Below are 21,226 nucleotides of genomic sequence, written 5' to 3'. Positions count from 1 at the left end.
GCCCTGCCCTGGGTGGACAGTGGGTCCCTGTGCCGGGTGGGCGTGGGGTCCGCTGTGACAGGTCTTACGGCCTCTGACCCATACCTGCGTGAGGGGGATTGCCCGGGGCGGATCCGGGACCCTGCTGCCTCCTGTTCCTTGGGGGCCCCCGGCTGGGATCCCTACATGAGCCTCTGCCGGCTCCCCTCTGGGGGGGAAGTCGTGTGGTTGGCTCCGGGGTAGGCGTCGGGGATAGCTGTGGCGGGCTCCGGCCTGCCTCCTGGGGGGGCGTTCTGGGGGAGGCTCTACTGTCCCTGGTGATGGGCTGGGCTGCCCTGGGGGCCTGGGTGGGTCCCGGGTGTGGGGACCTGGGGCCTCAGGACCTGCCTCGGCGTGTGGTGGGCTGGTCTGTGCTCGTGGTGCCGTCGTCTCCTGCCCCCTCGGGGCGTGCTCTGCGCGTGGGGGGCGCAGCTGGCCCTGGGTCGGGCGGTGGCGGGTATCTCCGGGCCCGGGGGGCTGGTGGACTGGGTTACCGCCGGTCTCCTTCCGGGGGGCTGGGGGGCGGCGACACGGTTTCACCACCGATTCCCGACCACACCAAGTGACAACCTCAGCACATACATATATATGGATGCGCGAATACACACATACAGATACACACACAGACAAACTCTGGTTCATGATAGAACCAATATAAACTGATACAACCGTTATAAACAAGATCACCTTATCTATATGTGGTTGTTAACAAATTCTAATGGTACTGTAATACAAATGCATATCAGTGTTATTAATGTTGTAATGTTGTCATTACTGCCTTAGTGTGTTATGCTACTAATTTCTATCTAGTGTCTCTCTTTCCCTCCCTCTCTCCCTCCCTCCCTCCCTCCCTCCCTCCCCCTCTCTTATCTCTCCCTCTTTCTCCCCATCTCTCTCACACCTCCCTTGTCTGTCTACCCACCCTCACCCCCACCCCCCCTGTCTGGCCCGGTCCTCCCACACAACCTAATAAATAAAAAATAAAAATAAATACATAAATAGCAGGACGGGCATTACAGCGCTGTAATCACTCGCCCTGCAAACAGCAAAATCTGTTCAACACCAACAGACATGCAGTCAACCATAGTGCATGCCCAAGGTACTGGACAGGACAGGTTTAAAAAAAAAAAAAGAAAAAAAAAAAAAAAGAATGCGGGTAGAATAAAAAAAAACACTCAAACTTCTTCAAGTACTTTAGAGAAATTTACAGTTTATTCTTTTCAAGAGCGGGAAACTTTCACAAAGAGGTGCGGATCGACAACGCGATGACATCAATATCTACGACTCGTATCTTAGTAAACTGTTAGTGTAAAATACTCTGTACCAGAAACGGTGTCAATCTGTCACTTAAATCCCAAACTCATATTCAGTTTAAAGGTTTCAAAAGCACCAACCTGTGTTTGGTACACTTTGGTAAATAGAGCTAAAGCCACTGCTAACATCCTGACTCCATGGCACTGATTTTCTTAACAAGACTGAATAGTGTTGCATACATTTCAAAAAAATAGGTTTCTTGTCGCTCTCGTTTCTTTCTTTAAATAAATACGCAGCAGCTACATCGGAAACTGAAGACGCACGACAGTAACGTTTTTTTTTGTTAAAACACTGTTTAGAGTTCAATTGATTTTAAACGGAGCAAATCCTTGTAAAAAATATATGTAATAACGCCTGTTTTCTTTTGGTTTTATCTGTGTAAATGTGCAAAAACAAACGTCGATTGTCGACAACAAAAACTATTTGGTAGCAGAAACTCAAAGAAATCCTCGCCTGTCCCTCGAGCGTGGCACGTTTTCAGTGTCCATACAAACGTGTCGAGGGCAGATCACGTCTTGTACTTTCACTCGTCCTTCCATAAAGTGCCGTTCTCTCGTCAGACATGTTTGTAGTGTAGAGTGAGACATGATGATGATGATGTCAAAGAGTTGTAATCTCTCGGTCAAAAGCTGGTTATGGAGTGGATATGAGGTGAGTTTTAGTGTTTGGGTGAAGCCTCTATGAGCAGTCAACGATCGCAGAGAGCAGAGCCATGACGGCCACGCCACACAGAATAAGCAGGATCTGAATCAGAGTCTGCCTGAGGAGGGGAAACAAAAGAATAATATATTAAAATAATAATAATACATATTATTTTCACAGAACAGAGCCTGTGGATTTCATGTGATAGCGTACATTTTGATCAGCAATAAACATTCAAAAGAGGACATGTAAATATTGAGGATGCATAAATATTTTTGCTCTAAAATATGCAAATGGTTGAATTGTCTGCTCTCATCTGTGACACGGAAATATTTTTACATTTTGATTGAATTTTATAGCACTGTTCCATTAAATTCAAGACTTTTTAAGAGCCGCTTGGAGTGAAATTTAAGACTTAATTTTACAACAAACAAAAACAACAAAGCTGCCAAAAACACATTAATAAGAGACAACTTTGCAAATAAAACATGACTTTTCCTCTCTATTAATCTGCGTGACATTACTACAAGAGGCATTCGGTAAATTGCATATATGCATAAATATATATATATATATATGCATAAATATATATATATATTTATATATATGCATATATATATATATATACACACATACATATATATACACACACATACATATACACACATATATATATATATATACATACACACACATACATATGTATATATATATATATACATACATATATATATATACACACATATATATATATACACACACATATATATATATACACACACATATATATATATATACACACATATATATATATACACACATATATATATATACACACATATATATATATACACACACATATATATATATATACACACATATATATATATACACATACACATATATATATACACACATACACACATATATATATACATACACACACATATATTTATATACATACACATTTATATTAAAATAACTGTTACCAATTATGTAGACATTTTTCTACGTGAGATTACTGCAAGAGGCATTCCGTAAACTGTATATAATGTGTATATAAATATATATATATACACCGTGTTCCAAATTATTATGCAAATTGGATTTAAGTGTCATAAACATTTGTTTTTTTGTTTTCCAATTAAACTCATGTATAGTAATGTGTCTCAGGGCTCTTTGGATCATTGAAATCAATATCAGACACCTGTGATAATTAGTTTGCCAGGTGAGCCCAATCAAAGGAAAACTACTTAAGAAGGATGTTCCACATTATTAAGCATGCCACAGGTTTCAAGTAATATGGTAAAGAAAAAGGATCTCTCAGCTGCTGAAAAGCGTGAGATTGTGCACTGACTCGGACAAGGTACGAAAACATTGGATATTTCCCAAAAACGTATGCGTGACCATCATACTGTGAATAAATGTGTCGCTGATTCAGAGTACAGGCGGGTTCATGCAGACAAAGGCATAATAAGGACGGTTTCTGCCAGACAAATTCATAGGATTAAGAGAGCAGCAGCTAAAATGCCGCTGCAAAGCAGCAAACACGTATTTGAAGCGGCTGGTGCCTCTGGAGTCCCGCGAAACCTCTAGGTGTAGGATCCTCAAGAAGTATTCGGCCACCCCTAAACAATGCTCACAAGCAGAAACTGTTGATAGTGGGCTCAGGAATACATGAAGACTCATTTTCAAACAGTTTTGTTTATGGATGAGTGCCGTGCACCCCGAGATGGTCAAGATTGATGGAGTACTGGATGGTTGACGAATGGCCACCATGTCCGAACAAGGCTGAGACGTCACTTTTGGGCTGGAATCATGGAGAAAGAGCTGGATGGCCCCTTCAGGTTTCCTGTCGGTGTGAAAATGACCTCTGCAAAGTATGTGGAGTTTCTGACTGACCACTTTCTTCCGTGGTACAAAATGAGGATTTATGAATTTGATGCCTTTTAAGACTTTTTAAGAGGCCACTGTGGGTAAAAAATAAACACGGAGTTAGCGCATGCGTGTTTGAAAACATCCAGCTTACCTTAAACTGGACTCATGCAGCAGGTCAGGTACCACATTGACCAGGGCTATGTAGAGAAATCCTCCAGAAGTGAAAGGCAAAATCCAGGCAGTTCCATTTTCTAGATAAGAGTAGAAAACACAAAGGACAGCTGTAAACAATTCTAATGGCTCTGCTTTGTATCGATACTAAAATAGTTTCTAGTTAACATGTTGATCGTATGGACATCACAGTCACCTGTGCCTTTAGGCGACTGAGTACACAGAACAAAGCAGGTTCCCAAGACCCCGACCAGCGCTGTGAGCAGCTGCATGCGAGCGGCGCTCCACCGGTCAAAGCCTGCCCTCAGCAGAATGGCGAAGTCTCCCACCTGCGGATCCAAGACATCTCTCAGAACACACGTGGCACAGTGACGGACTGACTGACTCATCCTGACCTACTTTATTATTATTATTATTATTATTTTTTAACCGTGTGAGCGTGAAACAGTAAATTAACCTTGGACATTTGAGTTCAGACTTGGGTGTAAACTCACCTCGTGAGGGATTTCATGGAGCAAGATGGCAAAGGTGGTGAGAAAGCCAACCTGCAACAAAAGACTCATTAACACTAACGCTTTTGGTAAACGTGTAATTTCTCGGTGACAACGGTGGTTAACAGCGTCAGCGTTAACGTACATTAATGCATGAGGCGTTTCCATGACGACTGACGGGAAAAAGACGCACCTGACGTCATACTTACGTGAGTCTCTAAAGTAACGTTAAACTTTAAAGCGGACCTAGACCGGAAGTTCAAATTAACGCTGTTTTTTTTAGTGTGTATCTGCGTCATAACCTTGTTTAAGAAGCCCTGAAGGTTCGAAACAAACATTTCAGCCACTGCTGAGAACGCTGTGTTTTATTGTAATCTCGGGACTCAACGAGATCTCTGAAAAAACCCGTAATAGTAATACGTAAACACCGGTTCTCCTGAACAGCAGATCCTCCTGCTCCGGGCACTAGTCCGGGCACATCCGGTTGCGTACATTTAACCGCAGAAGAAGAATAATGTCCGTTGTGGAGGTGTTTCACGAGCGACAGTGTCTTCTGACTCTGGGTCTGACTCCGGGTCAAAGTCATAAAAGGGACTGCGGCGGGGAGTCGTGAAGAAGCTATTTTTAAACATTGTTAAAACAATGTTTTGATAATGAGTAGCAGTGCATCCACCGTTCCAGAGGGGGGAGCTGTGCTTCTGAGAGCGGGTGTGCTGAATAGTATTGGCCAATCACAAGACTCTGTCTTCTGGGGGTCAGAGTTCACTCTGAAAGCGGCTGACGAACAGCGTCAGAAAAGAGGATTTCAATCGGCTCGTTTACAGCAACTAGGAGGTTTTTGACCATAAAAACACGTTAATATATGTAAGTAGACCTCCATAACTAACATATATGTGCAACAGGACCCCTCTATGTGAGCTTTAAAAACAGAGGCACACATACACAGTACACGGGTACACTGGTTATTTGTAGCGCTGCTCTTTTCCTAAACAGACCATGCAGCGCTAAATGAGCTAACGGAGCTAACTGGTAAACAGTGCCTGGACTCTGCTGCAGCGCCACATAAACATGACGTCACACGTCTTCGTCTGGTCAGTCGTCATGGAAACGTGTTATGCGTTAATGTTGATGTTGATTGTGTTTTAATTACATATTTTAAATGGTTATCAGTAAATACAACAGAAAAAGACATTAAAAAAGCACATTTTTCACACAAACTAAATATTGGGAATAAAATTTACAGTAATTGTATCATTTGTAGCTTTAAGACTTCTTTCCAAATCAGTAAAAACCTTTAAATACATAAGTTCTGATGTTACAGATCCATTTTTACCGAGACAAAAACCACTCTGTAATAATCGAGCGTGAGCACAGAGATAGAAAAAAAGAAAGACTGGTGAAATGTGTTTATGTTTGAGAAACGTAGTTAACTTCCTCTCTGGCACGCTGATCCAGAGTTCATGCTGCCAGCCTTATGTCTCTCCAGCTGGACTCCCTTTACTCCCACAGCTAACACAAATACATACAGTGAAGTGCCGGAGCAACGAAAAACTTGCGTCACTGCACTTTAAAAGCGCACGTTTTACGAACAAGTCGACGTTAAAAACCAGCGACAAAAACCAGGTTTGACAGAGTGAGAAAGCGTGTTGTGCTGTAGTGTAGTGTGTAATCAAAGCTCTTTGAATGGGCTTGTTTTAAATGTGTGTGAATGCTAATGATAGAAGTGGTGCACGGGCTTCTCTGCCAGTGAGCCTGTAAACGCTGCCAAACACTGTACTCATACGGGAGGTGTTGTATGTCCAAATTCCCCAGATATATTTTTGTCCTTGGCTTTCATCAATTATTACAGCACTACACTACTCTCTGGCCATTGTGAAGCTCACTCAGTGTAATTTATATTCAGCCTTTACAGTGAACACTGGAGCCTGACTGATGGGGGGGGGGTTCTAATATACACAGTAATATATCTGCATATTTTACAGTTCATCCGTAAAAAAACAAATGTTTTACATAAGTCTACATCTTTTGTGCATTATAAAGATCTTTGTAATCACTGCATAAATAAATGACAGCCAAAATGTAATTTGTTGTTCTGTTAAAGGCTAAAACAATTACTCGATTATTAACAACTATTTTGATGATCAATTAATCGGTTTGAAGTTTTTTTCATGATTAAAACTAGATTTCTGATTGTTTAAGCGTCTTAAATGTGAATGTTTTCTTTGTTTCTTTGCTCCACATAACAAAGAAATCATCAAAACTGAATCATTTTGGTTTGTGGACAAAACAAGACCTTCAAGAACATCTTCATTTCCAGGTTTGACAAACACCGATCAGAGTTTTTTTTAATTTTCTGACATTTTATGGACCAAGCGATTACTCGATTAATCGTGAAAATAATCAACAGATTAAAGGATTATGAAAATAATCGTTATTCGCAGCTCTAGACGATTTTCCGGAGGACTTTCCGGACATGATGGAGACGACGTTGAAGCAAAGAGCATGTTGGGTGTGTGTGGAAAGCTCATGCACCAACTGAATTTCTGTCTCACCAGTAGGTGGAGTATTGAGCCCCGCTCACAAAGCAGAAAAAAACATTTAAACAACAGAAGAAGTATTCGCCAAGGATAAGCATCCAAGCCTCGACCTGGCGACCCTCATAGCATTGTTCGCTTCTTCTTTGGTAGGAATGCGTCTTGTTCCCTACGCACAGACTTGTCAGATACTACAGGACCTTCATAGGCAAGTATACCAGTGCCTCAACAATACTAGAAAAGTGCTATGTAAATAGAGGCTATTTATCATCGTATTGTAAGCTCTGCTTCAAAACATAAATACATGCTATAGTTTGTCTATTTGGGCTGCTGTAGAAAAAGACTTATTCTAAAACAATACATTTTTACCTTTAAGTGAATATACACTTAACCAAACAAATGTATGTGTAGTATATAAACTTTCTGCCAACATAATCTCCTACATGTTACACACTGGACCAAAAGTCTTCATTTCCAAGCGCATCTGCAAACGGACTACTCGAGATACGTCTGTATAAGTCTCATTTCAGTAAACCAATATATCAGTAATAATCTTAGTGTAAATAAGAGCATATTTGGGATATTATGTAGCACCGTCTTCTTATCAGCCATTTTCTTTGAGACAGGATTTGAAATTCTTATACTAAAATGTGTCATTTTGTGCACTTTATACTTCTCAATCGTCTGTGACCACAGGGTTCCTTTTCCAATTATATACGAAATGGTGAAAAACCAGGAGTTTTTGTAATATGCATGGTGAGGACTAAGTAGAAACATTATCACATGATTGATTTGCTAAATGATGGATTAGAAAGAAGAATGAAGTCTACCTGCTACTCACTTATAATACCAAAAAAAGCCACCAGGCAAGAGAATGTGGCTTCTTACCTTTTTGCTAACCAGGAAACTTCCAGCAACTGCCAGTCCATGAGTGAAGTTATCGATGCAGTTGGCCAGAAGGTTCAGGTATCCACTCGTCTGAGACACACAACACAACAACACATAACAATTCACATTACCCTTCAACTACTGACGACAAAAACAGTGTCTCTGCTTCAGTGGAATGTTAATTACATTGATGACACATGATCTGTTCATCTGAGAAAGACAAAGACATCCCATGATTTTCTGCTCAACCAGGGCCTTGTTTTCTGATATGTAATCTTGCTGAATAGTGCGAGTGTCATTTAAAAGAGAAAGCACTGCTGTGTCAGGAGCTTGGTAAACTATTTCAGTCCAGTAAGGTGTTTAAAGGTTATTGTCTATGTTTCATTAAGCTGCTCAACAGGAGAAGCAAAACAAAAAAAAATGCATATTTTACAAAAACGACCAATTTCAACACCAGTGGCATCTCTCCATATATATTTTTTTTAATTTTATTTTAAATTATGTGTTGCAATTGTCAATGTTACCTTAATTTTCTCCGATCTTTCCTGCAGACTCTGTTGCTTGGAAGATTTCCATGACTCGGCACAGTGGCCATTCCTGCGCAACACCGCTGCTTTTTCATTGAAAACTGAAGTAGACGGAGTCTGTGGAGAAGAAAACAAGAAAATGATGCCTCTTATAATACATATAACATGTCATTTAGACGGATGGAGTTAAACATTAATACCAGCTTCAGTAAAACAAATCAGCTGTTGAGAAAAAGACCTATGACATGTATGCTATTATTTGATCTTCTGCTTTATTTTTTCTGGCATTTTAAACAGAGTGTTTATACTTAAATATCAAAGAGGGGACACATTTGTCTTAGACTGTTGCCTCAGTTTTCCGAGAACAGCCAACTTCTCTTTTCCCACATTCAGAAACCACTTATGTCGCCATTTAAAATGATCAAATTAAGTAAGAGGAAAATAGCCTGGCTGTCTCTCAGCCACGGTAAGGAAATGTTTGCCTCGTGTCTATAACGGAGGCACGAGGCAGATAATAAAGTGTGATGAATTTCCAGGGCTATCAATCTCCTCCTGCAGTTAAACAGATTGGGGCTAAATTGTTACAGCGGCGCACAGTTTCTATTTTTATCTAATGGGAAATTGAAAATGCATATTTTACATTAAGCACAGCGACTTTCCACATCAACGCTCCATCCGGCAGCAGCAGAAACTAAATTTGTATAAAATGAAGTTTTATTTACAGTCCTTATCTTTTTGGTAAAAGTAGCCTTAACTGTATTTTACAGAGAAAAATACATAAATAACCTCACTGTCCTGGTCCATTGTTGCCTCAGTCTATACGCTGAGTGCTCTCCTGTGGACACTAAAATGGCTAAAGCAGCTGCTTCACCTGGCACTAAAAATAGACACTAAAAAGGAGCTGAGCTTTGGAATCCGGGCTCCTTCCTCACTAACATGGGGGGGGGGGGGGGTATTGGGCACCTCTACAAACACAGGGCAACAACCAGAACGTCCACAGTCTACAGAGGAATGTGTCGTGTTAAGCATCTCATTCAAACGCCGTTTCTTCAACTCGGCACACAGTGGAAACACAGACGCAGAAGTCTGCTAACTGAAAAAACATTAACTTTACGTTTATTTATGGTCAGGGTATGAATTAGTTAATAGACAATAATAGACACTTGTTTTGAAGGAAATCTAACTATTTGTTGTTGTTTTTCCTCCTGTGTGCTGAGTCAGACGCTGCTCACACGTCTGTACGGTAGAGAGAGGGGAACCAAAATAACTCATCTGTACTGTCCCACTATTTGGCAACCTTCTGTTGGCATACTATTCTACGTCAATCTGCCACATCTTTAACACCTCACTCTATTATAAATTGATAATCCATTTCAAGAAGACATAAGTTTGATATACACTACCGTTCAAAAGTTTTGGGTCACTTAGAAATGTCCTTATTTTTGAAGGAAAAACACATTTTTTTCAACGAATATAACATTAAATGAATCAGAAATACACCCTATTCATTGTTAATGTGGTAAACGACTATTCTAGCTGCAAACGTCTGGTTTTTAATGGAATATGTACATAGGTCTATAGAGGCCCATCCAGTGTTCTAATGGTCATTGTGTTTGCCAATCACATTAGAAGTAGGCATGGACTGGGCGTACCGGGCAATGCGCAGTGGGCAGACGCATATTTTTGTGCCGGTCCAGGGCTGTCATAATTCCATTAAAAAGTATATTATTAGTGCTGTACAAAAGAAACGTGCTTGGATCCATGCGTAAGCACACTTAGATACATCTGAATTTATTTGTGCGTACGATAGTTTCTGGGTTTTGGTGTTAGAAATTCACGCAAGTCTAAAATATAATGTCTAATACAACAGAGGATCTTTTTTTTTTTTACTGTGCTGCTGTCTTTTTTGTTTAATTCATTTGTGGGCTATATTGTGTATCACTAGTGTGTTGTCATACCAAGTAGTTGACATACCTATCACTATCAAAAAAAATCAGGGTTTACCATTCTAAACCATACCGTATTGAGTTGAACAGCACTGCTACAAAGACCGGAAACAGATAAAAAACAGCTAGAAAGTAATGAAATCAACCCACCATGTCTATAAAAACCAACATATTGTGGTTTATTGTACAGGACTGTTTCTCAATTACAATACATTAGAGCAGTGTCAATCTTTGACTCCGTAAGTGATAATGGATGGGGGGGCGTAGCACAGTTAATCATCTAATGCTCCATCCACAAAAACACTGACATTATTGAGACAAATATGCAGACAGAAGGCGTACGTGCAGCTATGAAGAAGAAAAAAAAGAAAAGGAAAAAAAACATGTGACTGCTTGCAGCGTCATGTCTGTGAGCAGAGATAATGTGTTGGCCAGCAGTGAGCATACTTTTCACTCTGCTCCAGCTGGATTACTTACAGGAGTGTTACAGTTCAGGTCCGAGTTTGAAGCTGGATCCTCCTGCACGTCATGGTCTGGAAACATCTTCTCCAGGAGCAGGAAGGCCAGCAGGCCAACAATTACCCACAAGCCCTGGGTCATGTAGTGCTTTTGTTTATCAGCTGAGGTGGGGGTAGAAGAGAGATTAAACTGGAGATTAAATAAACAATACAAAGTAAGTACTAAGTCGATGCAGTAGTAAGGTGGTGGAAAACGACTGGTGTTTGATAACTAGAATTAAGTGAAATACTAAAGCTGTGGTAGGTGGAATAAAAGGAAAAAAAGAACACTTCTCACATTGTTTTAATCCTCACATTACAGGGTCACCACACACTCTCACTAGAGCACAGAGGGATAACTCTGTTCATATGCCAAAGGCAATCTATCATGAATGTACCAAAAACAACTATACAAATCAATAATGTGCCATGAGTCAGTCGATGACCTGATTTATGTTACAAATCACTTTAATGAAGCCGCTGTGCTGTTACTTTATCCCTAATCCTTCAAATTCTTATTGGAGAGACTCTCTGCGGTGGCTTTGATCGTAAGTCTTGCAATGATAGTGTTTCACACTCCTAAAAGAAATGGAGTCTATATAATAAAAATCTCTGTCAAGGTAATTCACTGGCAGGATTTCTACAGAGGTGTAGGGATCGGTGTAAATGTTGTCAGGTCAGAGTAAAAAATCCTGCAAGAACATACAAAAAATACAACTTTCTGAATAACGTGTCACATTTTCAGACTGAATACACTACCGTTCAAAAGTTACCTATACATTTTTTTGTGTTTTCCACAAAAAGTCAAACTTTTATTCATCAAAAGAGTTGCAAAATGAATAGAAAATATAGGGTTCCCCCAGAAACAATAAATATACGTGCAATATATATACTATATATATATATATATATATATATATATATATATATATATATATATATATATATATATATATATATATATATATGTGTATGTATATATATATATATATATGTGTATGTATATATATATATACATACATATATATATATATATATACATACATATATATATATGTGTGTGGCCCGCCATGGCCAAAGAGAGCGCAAGAATAATTTTTTTTTTTTTTCAAAATTAGGGATTTTCAATTTTTTCAAATTGTTCAAGTTGAAGTTTGTAAGAAGCCACTACAAGCTTCAAATCACATTATTGTGGGTCTTATAAACTTTGTATTTGAATTAAGGTTGTTTGATCGCTGTGAATCATTCCTAGTTTGGGCGTGGCGATCTCACATTCCAGAGCTTTTGTTGTTTTTTCGGCCAATCAGCTGATGGTCACGGAGAATACACACGGCTACTTAATGTGCACAGATCCACGCTAGCTCTCTCTGTGTGTTAGAGAGAGTGGAACTTTCCAGCAGTTATTGAGCGTGTGCAGTGCGAAATCAAATCGCGATTGTCATCAAAGCAGTCTGCATCAAAGCTTTGTTGACCAAAGGAAGGCAAAGAAAACCGGACAATAACTAAACTGTGGCTGAACTTCTTAACAAAGACGGAGACAGATCTCACTTCTGCTCAGTGAGTGGACTTGTTAGCATTATAATCTTTAATCAACGTTCTGGAATGGCCATCTCAGTCCCCAGACCTAAATATTATTGAACATTTGTGGTGTGATTTAAAGCGGGCTGTTCATGCTCAGAAACCAACAAACCTGACTGAACTAGAGATGTTTTGTAAAGAAGAATGGTCCACCAGAATCCAGACTCTAATTGGAAGCTATAGGAAGCGTTTAGAGGCTGTTATTTCTGCAAAAGGCAGATGCACAACATTTTTCTTAAACTTATGCACATGCCTCATTTTGTGTAAATAATTCTTGCACACTTTCTGTAAAACATATAAACTTTATTTCACGTCTCAATTATCACTGTGTTTGTCTCCTATATGATATATTTAACTGAATGTCAAAACAACCAATGATGTATAAAGGAAAATCATGAAAATGTACAGGGGTGCCCAAAATTTTGCATACCACTGTATATCTACACAAGTGTAAGGACAAGAAATGATAACAGAATAAGCCACCCCTCCCCTTTTCCTATATTTTTAAGTTATTTCATTTCAAATTTTAAGATGATATTATGCCCAGTTTTTTCATGTATTGTATATGTATTGATCTGTGTAGCAGTGTAGCTCACAACAATAGTATCTGTGCTCATACAGAGCAGGGTGTGGTTTCACTGACAGTTTAGACCAGGAGGGTGATGTGGTGATTCGGTCTCTTGGCTCTCAGAAGGTGTAAATCTTTGAGGCTAAAATTCTCCCTAAAGCAGTTTGAGGAGTGCCTACATTCAAACGGTCATATCTTCTTCAAATGTTATCAGATTTGCAATGTGTTGGACATTGTTGGAAAGCTTAGAAATCACACTTTTAGAATATGTAAATAACTTAAAATGTCCCTCGGTAGACCTGTAACCGGTTTTGCCAGCTGCAGAGCCCTTGTTACCCAGTTTAGAAAATCTGTGGTAAAAAAGAATCTATTAAAAATAAATAAACAAGCAACGCTAATAATGCACTGGTGGAAACCCTGCCATTAAAAAAACTGAGATTTGCAGCTAGAATAGTCGTTTACTACAATAACAATGTATAGAGTGTATTTCTGATTCATTTAATGTTATATTTATTGAAAGAGCTTTTCCTTAAAAAAATAAGGACATTTCTAAGTGACCCAGAACTTTTGAACGGTAGTGTACATTGGAAATAAAATGTAAAACACATTGGTTAAATGTCACTCCACCACTGCTGGTGCACATGTGCTTTTAATTGTCTGATATTTCTAAGTGACCCCAAACTTTTGAACAGTAGAGTAGTTGTAATAATCATGCAGCAGCAGCCAAACACGTAGCCATCAACAGCACACCATCTGATGATTATTTGGGATAAATGTTGCGGTAATAACAGACAACGGTGCAAAGTTTAGAGAGTTTTTGACATTAATTCAGCTTAAAAATGCAGTAGAACAGTGAATCTGCAGACTTAAGCCCAATTTATACTCCTGCGTAAAGTGCTCTGCGTAGCTACGCAGAGTCCTCTGCGTCGACGCAGAACCTGTCGAAGAGCCTCTGCGTCGTCTCCGGGTGCACGGAATATTTTTTAAGTGTCCGTCACTCCGTCAAGGGACTACGGAGACGGCAAGAGCTGCGATTGGTCCTCAGGACAGGCCGAGCTAAGCTGCTCTGTGCCGGCTCTCAGTGCGCTCCGGGCGTCCTGACAGAGGCGGAGCTGATCCCCGCCGATAACGCCGCTGCCGAACTATAAATACGTCATATCTTAACACACACAGCACATGTTTAGACTCTAAATGGCCAATTTCTCGCCTCAAATTATCTTAAAACTGCGTTCCGTGACACAGAAAAGTGAGAAACGGCCACTTTTTCAACAACAGCAGTCTTTCTCTCTCTTTCTTTCTCGGACGCCATTGCTCACTGTAGCCAGAAGCACAACAACCTTGCGCAGCGACCCCTACTGATCGGGCGGGAAATTGCAGCGAGTGTCCGTCACCACGACGCAGAAGTATAAATGCTCGAGGCGTCTCCGTGGTGACGCAGACGGATAACGCATACGCAGTCGGAGAAGTATAATGTGGCCTTTAGGGTCACACAGACTTGCGGCTCTTTGCCAAAACCTAATGTGAAGACAGAGAATCCACAGTGAACTGATTCTCTAACAGGCTGTCACAAACTGCTGGTGATAAGAATTCACACAGTTGTAATGATGGCTATCCCACAGTCAACACTTACTTGTTACAAGTAGTTCAGATACAAAAGGTGACAACGGCACTGACAGAAAGGAACCCACTCACCTGAGGAGCCAGAGTGTGCCCACGCCTCAGGAAGAAGGTGAAGAAACACATCGCCCAGGAGACCACCAATAGCAAAGCTTAAGAGCTGCTTCAGCTTCTGGCTTCCAGCTGAGAGAACACAAAGTAGAGAAAAAGAAATAAGGCAACAGTAAGTGTTACTGTAATTAATAAAGACTTGTTTATTAACAAAATGTGAGCTTTCATTTTGGCTGCATATTAAAGTCACAAATACGACCATACAGCTCTACAGTTTCTGACATTTTTAGTTTAAAAACCTCTTAATAGTTCTTCAAATAAAATAGGAAAAACTAAAATGTACAACAGTGTCTCTGACTTGGCAAACTAATATACACTTGGATTACTCATGTCTCCCACAGGATGTTTTTTTTTACTATTATTGGTTCCCTTTGGTAATGACAAACCTCCACCACTTTGGATTGTATTTAAAAAAAACCAGTGGCCTAAAATAATCCTGACATGCCACGTTGATGTGGGTGGGGCTCATTGAGACGCCACAGCCTCAGGCTGTGACCTACTAACTAACTCACTGCTGGCTGATGAGGCTCAGGAGGTGAGTGAGAATATCAACACAGGTTACAGTGTGTGTTACAGGAAACACTGCGTTACTGTATGTTTCCCTTTCTCCATGTGTGAAGCAAACATGTAGAGAAAAAACATCCTACAAATTGCATCATGAATCAAGCACTTAAAACAAATAAACCGTACTTGTATTTTGCCAGGAGTAAACAGTGTAAATTCTCAAAATTCTGAGAATAAAGTCATAAGTCATAAAGTCAGAGTTTAAATTCAGCATTCAGAGTCCTGAGTCATAATTCTGTGTTTTCAGTCATAATTCTGTGTTTTAAGTCAGACTTCTGAGTTTTAAAGTCATAATTCTGAGAATAAAGTCAAAATTCTGAGAATAAAGTCAACATTCTGAGTTTTAAGTCATAATTCTGAGAATGAAGTCAGAATTCAAATATTTTTTTCCTGTGTGGCCCTAATCCTCTTCCGTACAAATGACCTTTGTCTTCTGGGGGAAGAAAAAAAAAAGAGTGTCCAATTGAATAAGATTTATGGTGGTGTCCAGTGTCGTCCTTGGGCAAAGACACTAGAACCCAAAATGACTGCTGCTGGCAGTTGTGGTGGTGTGTGGTAGAAATAGCACTGCAAATGTGCTGTGTGAATGGGTGTGAATGGCAAAATTGTAGTGCAAAGTGGTCAACAAGACCAAGTGTTATTCCAGGAAAGTTCAAGCTGTTTCAAATTCTAAGTCGTGAGCTAAAATTATATATTGTTTATGGTGAAGATGATGCAGCTAGCTCCAAGTCTAAACAACTGAAAAACTGATACTGCAAAACTACTTGTTGAGCCTTCAGGGTTGTTTTCTCTTGCTCGAGTAACGTGAAGGAGAGTTGAGATTTACTACTGACACTAAAAAGCTGTCCTTTAATATACAGTTGGATGCAGTAGTTCAAATTGCTGCAGTAAAAAGGAGGAACTATGTCTGTCTCATTATCCAAACAGAATGACTCACAGTCCTGGCCCTTAACTATGAGGGTCAGGCTTTCCCTCTGTAGACATTCCTCAATATTCCTCTTGTTTAAACTGCACTGCACAAATCAGGCTTGAACAGGCTTTTAGCTAGTTTTTACCAGAGGGTGAAAAAATAAATAATTTTATATAAAATGCGGGGCATGCGGAGCTTTCGAAAATTTGAGGTAAAAATGGGCCATTCTGATGCTTTTTGAAAGGACCATTATGGTGACTCATGAAGTAAGGGCTAGTAACTCAAAATGGAAAAAAACTGAAAAACCGATTGTGCCAAATTTGTAACATTTATTAATTTTTGTTTGTTTTTTTAATCTAATTTTGTTGTGATGGCTGGGACTGTGTGTACTGACATCACTAAAGTCAAGGCATTGCAATGATAGAGGGTGCCCCTCATCTGGTGCGGGCCTTTTTTCTTCTGCGCACCGCCCCTGCTGACTGTGCTCTTCTCGCTCTCCTGCATTGTGCGCCACTGTAAGCGGACCCTTCGTATTCAACGCAGAATGGGTAATTTCTCTATGCGCAGTTGTATCCACACATACATAATGATCTTCATGACGAGGATTGAGTACAGTTGCGATGAAATACAGGGGATCCGAGTAGATCCGAGTAGCAGCCAAGTTTCGCTTTTGCGCAAAGAGACTTTCCAGCATTTGATAGGTGCTGTTCCACAGTGTACTGACATCTTGTTGGAATCTTGTGGTGTTCCAAACTGATCTTGGACAGACTCTAAGCGGGTATAGACAGGCGCGTGCTGGCAAAAACTACAGCCAGCACGCGCCTGTCTATACCAGCTCGTCATCACAACATCAATTCGGTGGTTACCGGGGGAAAAATAGGGCTTCTTTAAGGCGTCCTGCCTAAAAGTAGGGCGTTTAATTTCTTATTATTTTCAATACACGGCGTCCCCAGGACGCCCAAACGCTCTGCGTGAATGAGCTTTTGTCTTTCTGTCCGAACGTCTCTCGAACTTAATGTTAGATGTTGTGATTATAAAATTGTCTGCGAAAGCAGGAACAGAAAAAATATACAATAAAACAGATTTAACTGAAATTCAGCTTTACTAAAACTGAACTTTATTGACCAATCTGGTGAAAAACTGAGAGTAAGCTGGGCAACGCTGCTGCAGTGAAGTCCAATTCCTGCTCGTTCTTATGTTGTCAAGTTAGTCAAGGCCAACTATTCTTTATAAACATTAACATTTTATATTTTCATAGGTCACTGTAATAACTTGAGGAAACATTGTGGTCATAGTCCAACCTGCAGGTGTCAATAATCGACATCATGAAAATAAGACTATCGTTTAATATGCATTAGAAAGAGCTAAAAACGGAGTATAAACCTGTGAATATCGTTTAAGTTTAGATGTGAAGGATGTTTCTGTGTCACGGCCTGCATCACTGTGTCTGAGAGAAGGAGGGGGGAAGGCAAGAGTTCGCAATCAGCAGGTCTGATCAGTTCTGGTGTCTAATTAACTCTAATGTTGGTAGGTCAGACGGCGTAGGTTGAGTCACAGAACAGGTCAGGTGGGTGTTCCCTCCTCTTCTTCATTTTCGTGACAAGTGCTAATCAGGTCAGTTTCCTCCTTGTGTCTGTGCAGAGTGCTGCATTCAGACTCCACTCCACAGAAATAGCAATAGCAAGCACAGCTTGTGTGGATTGCCCTACTAAAACAAGAGCTTTGAAGCAATTTTACTACCACGCCACAGAGAAGTGCATTGCTGATGTCACTACTACTGAACACACTGAGCTCAGGTCAACATCTCTCACCTTCTGTTTTGAGGGCGACTCCAGCCTCGATGGGAATGACAAGAAGGGGGAAAATCCCGCTGAGGCCGACGGCGACTGAACCCGCCACAGACAGGAGCCAAACATGAGCGTGTTCACTGGCTATGAAGTCCATGACGGCCTGGAGGCCTGGGAGGTTATCTGACAGGCCGGGGCCTTGTCCTGTAGCCGTGGCTGTCGCCTGACCCATAACCATTTGTGCCATCTTCTGTCGACTTGATGCCCCTCTGGATGTCAGCATCAGCAGAGTAACAGGGATAAATAGAGCACAGAGAGCCCATCTGGGGCCCAGCCTACAGTTTCCACCTTTCATCCGTCCCACGGTCCAAAGAGCACTTGTAACCAGTAATGCTGTAAAAGAAGTGGAGCTTTCAGTCAGACGGACCTCTTAGAAACACTTGAACAGTTGAATATACTGCCTATAAGTATGTTTCTATAAGTGTATAAATCCTTTTAAAACAAAAATAATCAGATTTTGGCTGCTTTATAATAAGACTTTTATATATACACTTTAGACAAGGACCTTATTTCAAGGAGGGTGCCAGCATATTAATACAGTGACGGCCACAGTAGTTTCCTGACACACCTGGGAAGGTTAGGAGTTATAATCTGCAGTCTCGACACTAGATGCATGTTAAATTTATGGAGGACTGAAAGTGCCAAAATTAAATGAATAAATACACCATTAAATTATTACTAAAACGTGCCATTGATTAATTGTATGTAAAGAGAAAGCAACAAAAAAACATAATTATTTTAATATTGTACATTATGAATTTATTTTATCTGTCAAAACTCGCCCATCAAAGTCGGATTTACACCTGATTGGTTACCCTGTAAATCAAGTCAAGGCAAATTGATTCCAGATAATGGATTGATGCAGAGCTGGTGAACACATCTATGCTTTATTTGCGACATGCTCTGGGGTCGGCAGGTCCTGCTTCCACATCCTCTGCTAGGTCTAAAATGTCTCTCACCAACTTCATGAGAAAGTTCAAGAAGGTCCTCCATTGTCTCTCTCCATACACGCTACTTCAGACCAAAGCAATGGATCAGACTAGATCAGCGTTAGCCCTGCCCACTGACTTTGATGGGCGAGTTTGAAAAGATAAACAAAATTAATGATGCACTGCAACAAAGGACCATGAAATAATTAATTAAATAACTATTTATGAATAGTGAAAAAAATATTGTTGTTGTTTTTTACGTAAAATGAATTGGTAATTTAATGAATTAATTTGATATTTAAGAACACATGTATGTATTTAATTACAATTTAAATTAATGACACATTTAAGTAATTATTTAATGGTGTAGTTATTTCATTTTGGCACTTTCAGTCCTCCAACCATACAGGAAACTGTTGCATTTAAATTATTATAATATTAATTGAATGACTATTACCATGTAAAATATTGCATAATATAATGTATAGATAGACAGATGTTAAAATAGTATACGGAGATGGTGTAACTGCCGCCTCCCAACGTTTCTGAATAAACAGTGCCATAAACCGGAGAGTGTTCCTTACTTTGTGGAACCAAATTAACACAGTTGTCACATTACACAAGATGCAATATAAATATAAAGCCGATATGCACATTTTGATAAATGAATCTGGTTTTTTTAACCAGAAAAGCACATTTATTGATGTGAATTTGTTCTGGCTTTGTCCTACACAAACAAAAATTGAGTCATTAATGAACAAAAGAAGCTCCTGATCAACATTTTTGAAATATTTTCTAGCATTTATTAACCAAATTCATGAAGAAACTGTTTATTTGGTTGGTCTCAGCCATTACAGCATCATACCTGGTAACATCTTATGGATATCTGAGACTATTGGGATTATATTTAGCTATATTTTAAACAACACCAAGTGTTCTTGGAAGAGTACCAACTTAATATCAAAAACATGAAATACACATTTTGAGTTATTTTAAGATGTAGTAGAAACAAATTCCAAGTGTGTACAAAGGTACATATTTCAGTGTATATTTGTGTTTCAGGGTTAAAGTATAAAAGATAAAAGTGCCATTAATTACCGTAAACCTATTAATTATGTCATAACTTGAGCAGAAACAACTCTCGACAGTAGCCTGAAAGCATCTAAAACAATGCTGTTCGTTCTCCTGTGTGGGAGTTTATTAGCTGCGGTTATCAACACTTCACTTACAGTTTTGTACACGAAACGAAAACACGCATAAAATACAAAAACCCAAGCGAGAAGCAAACTCATAAAAAAAACTGGGGAAGTTCGTGTTATCTTATCGTTATTCTGAAAACTGTGCTTCTTCGTAAATAACACACGCTGAACTGGCGAAGTGCGATGTCTGTGATTTAAAGTTAGCAGGCTAACGTTAGCCTGGCACGATAGCTCCCCCCACACACACACACATACATACGCAATCACTGCACATTAAAAGAGCTTTGCGCTGCTAAACTAGCATCACTTTCATTTAAGTTTGTAATCAACGCTGCGAGTCGAGAAAAACCCCGTCAGAGTGCGACATAAACCGCGACTTTTCCCCGTGTTCAAATACCTTGAGTTTTCGGTAGTCTTTGCACCGGTGTGTCCCTGCCATCCAGGCCAGCTGAATGGTGAAGGCAGGCTGAGCTTTTCTCTCCTCCCGCAGCAGCAGCAGCAGCAGGAGCCTCCGCTAGCTGCCGCTTCTCCCAAACAGCCACGTATCACGGTTCCTGGAGGGAAAGATGTAAACAGCAGAGGAGTGTCAGGAATCAGGATCCCGCCCCTGCGAACACTGGAGGAAGTTCCTAGCCCGCGGACTCAAACTCTCCTAAAATATAATATATATATATATATATAGGCATTACCAGGGCCGGCCAGAGACTGGAAAGATTACACCCCCACCCCACCTGTGCCTTAAGAGTGTCATCAAAATGGTTTTAATAAGCAATATATTTCCAGTTTGAGGTGAATGTTTATTACTAATCGAACTTACAAAGCAGTTTTTACATGAAGAGTTTAAAACATTGGTTCTCAAAGTGCGGCCCGTGGGCCAATGGTGGCCCCCAGAAACATTTCTGGCGGCCCGCAGTGAATTACAGTTGATAGTTTTAATCCAGGAGCGACTAAGCTTGTTAAATGTTTATTGGACATTACTGGATACAGACCAATAAGT

At 40.0% G+C, this 21,226-nt stretch overlaps 1 protein-coding gene across 1 annotated transcript; it reads right to left on the bottom strand.

Moving 5' to 3' along the window:
* Positions 1-1,208: 1,208 nt before the first annotated feature.
* Positions 1,209-20,751, bottom strand: slc39a13 (solute carrier family 39 member 13). The gene is made up of 10 exons (XM_083891755.1): positions 20,627-20,751; positions 18,066-18,434; positions 14,745-14,852; positions 10,887-11,029; positions 8,461-8,580; positions 7,937-8,026; positions 4,518-4,568; positions 4,220-4,352; positions 4,004-4,103; positions 1,209-2,092 (listed from the first exon to the last, which is right to left on the bottom strand). Exons 2-10 carry the CDS (start codon positions 18,394-18,396, stop codon positions 2,011-2,013), a joined length of 1,158 nt encoding a protein of 385 aa, XP_083747881.1. The 5' UTR covers positions 18,397-18,434; positions 20,627-20,751; the 3' UTR covers positions 1,209-2,010.
* Between the last annotated feature and the right edge of the window lie 475 nt (positions 20,752-21,226).

This window comes from Microchirus variegatus, assembly GCF_963457635.1.
Source record: "Microchirus variegatus genome assembly, chromosome: 6".
In the NCBI taxonomy this organism is placed as follows: Eukaryota; Metazoa; Chordata; class Actinopteri; order Pleuronectiformes; family Soleidae; genus Microchirus; species Microchirus variegatus.
Note: the sequence above shows the minus strand (reverse complement) of the source record. Positions and strands in the feature narration are given on the sequence as shown.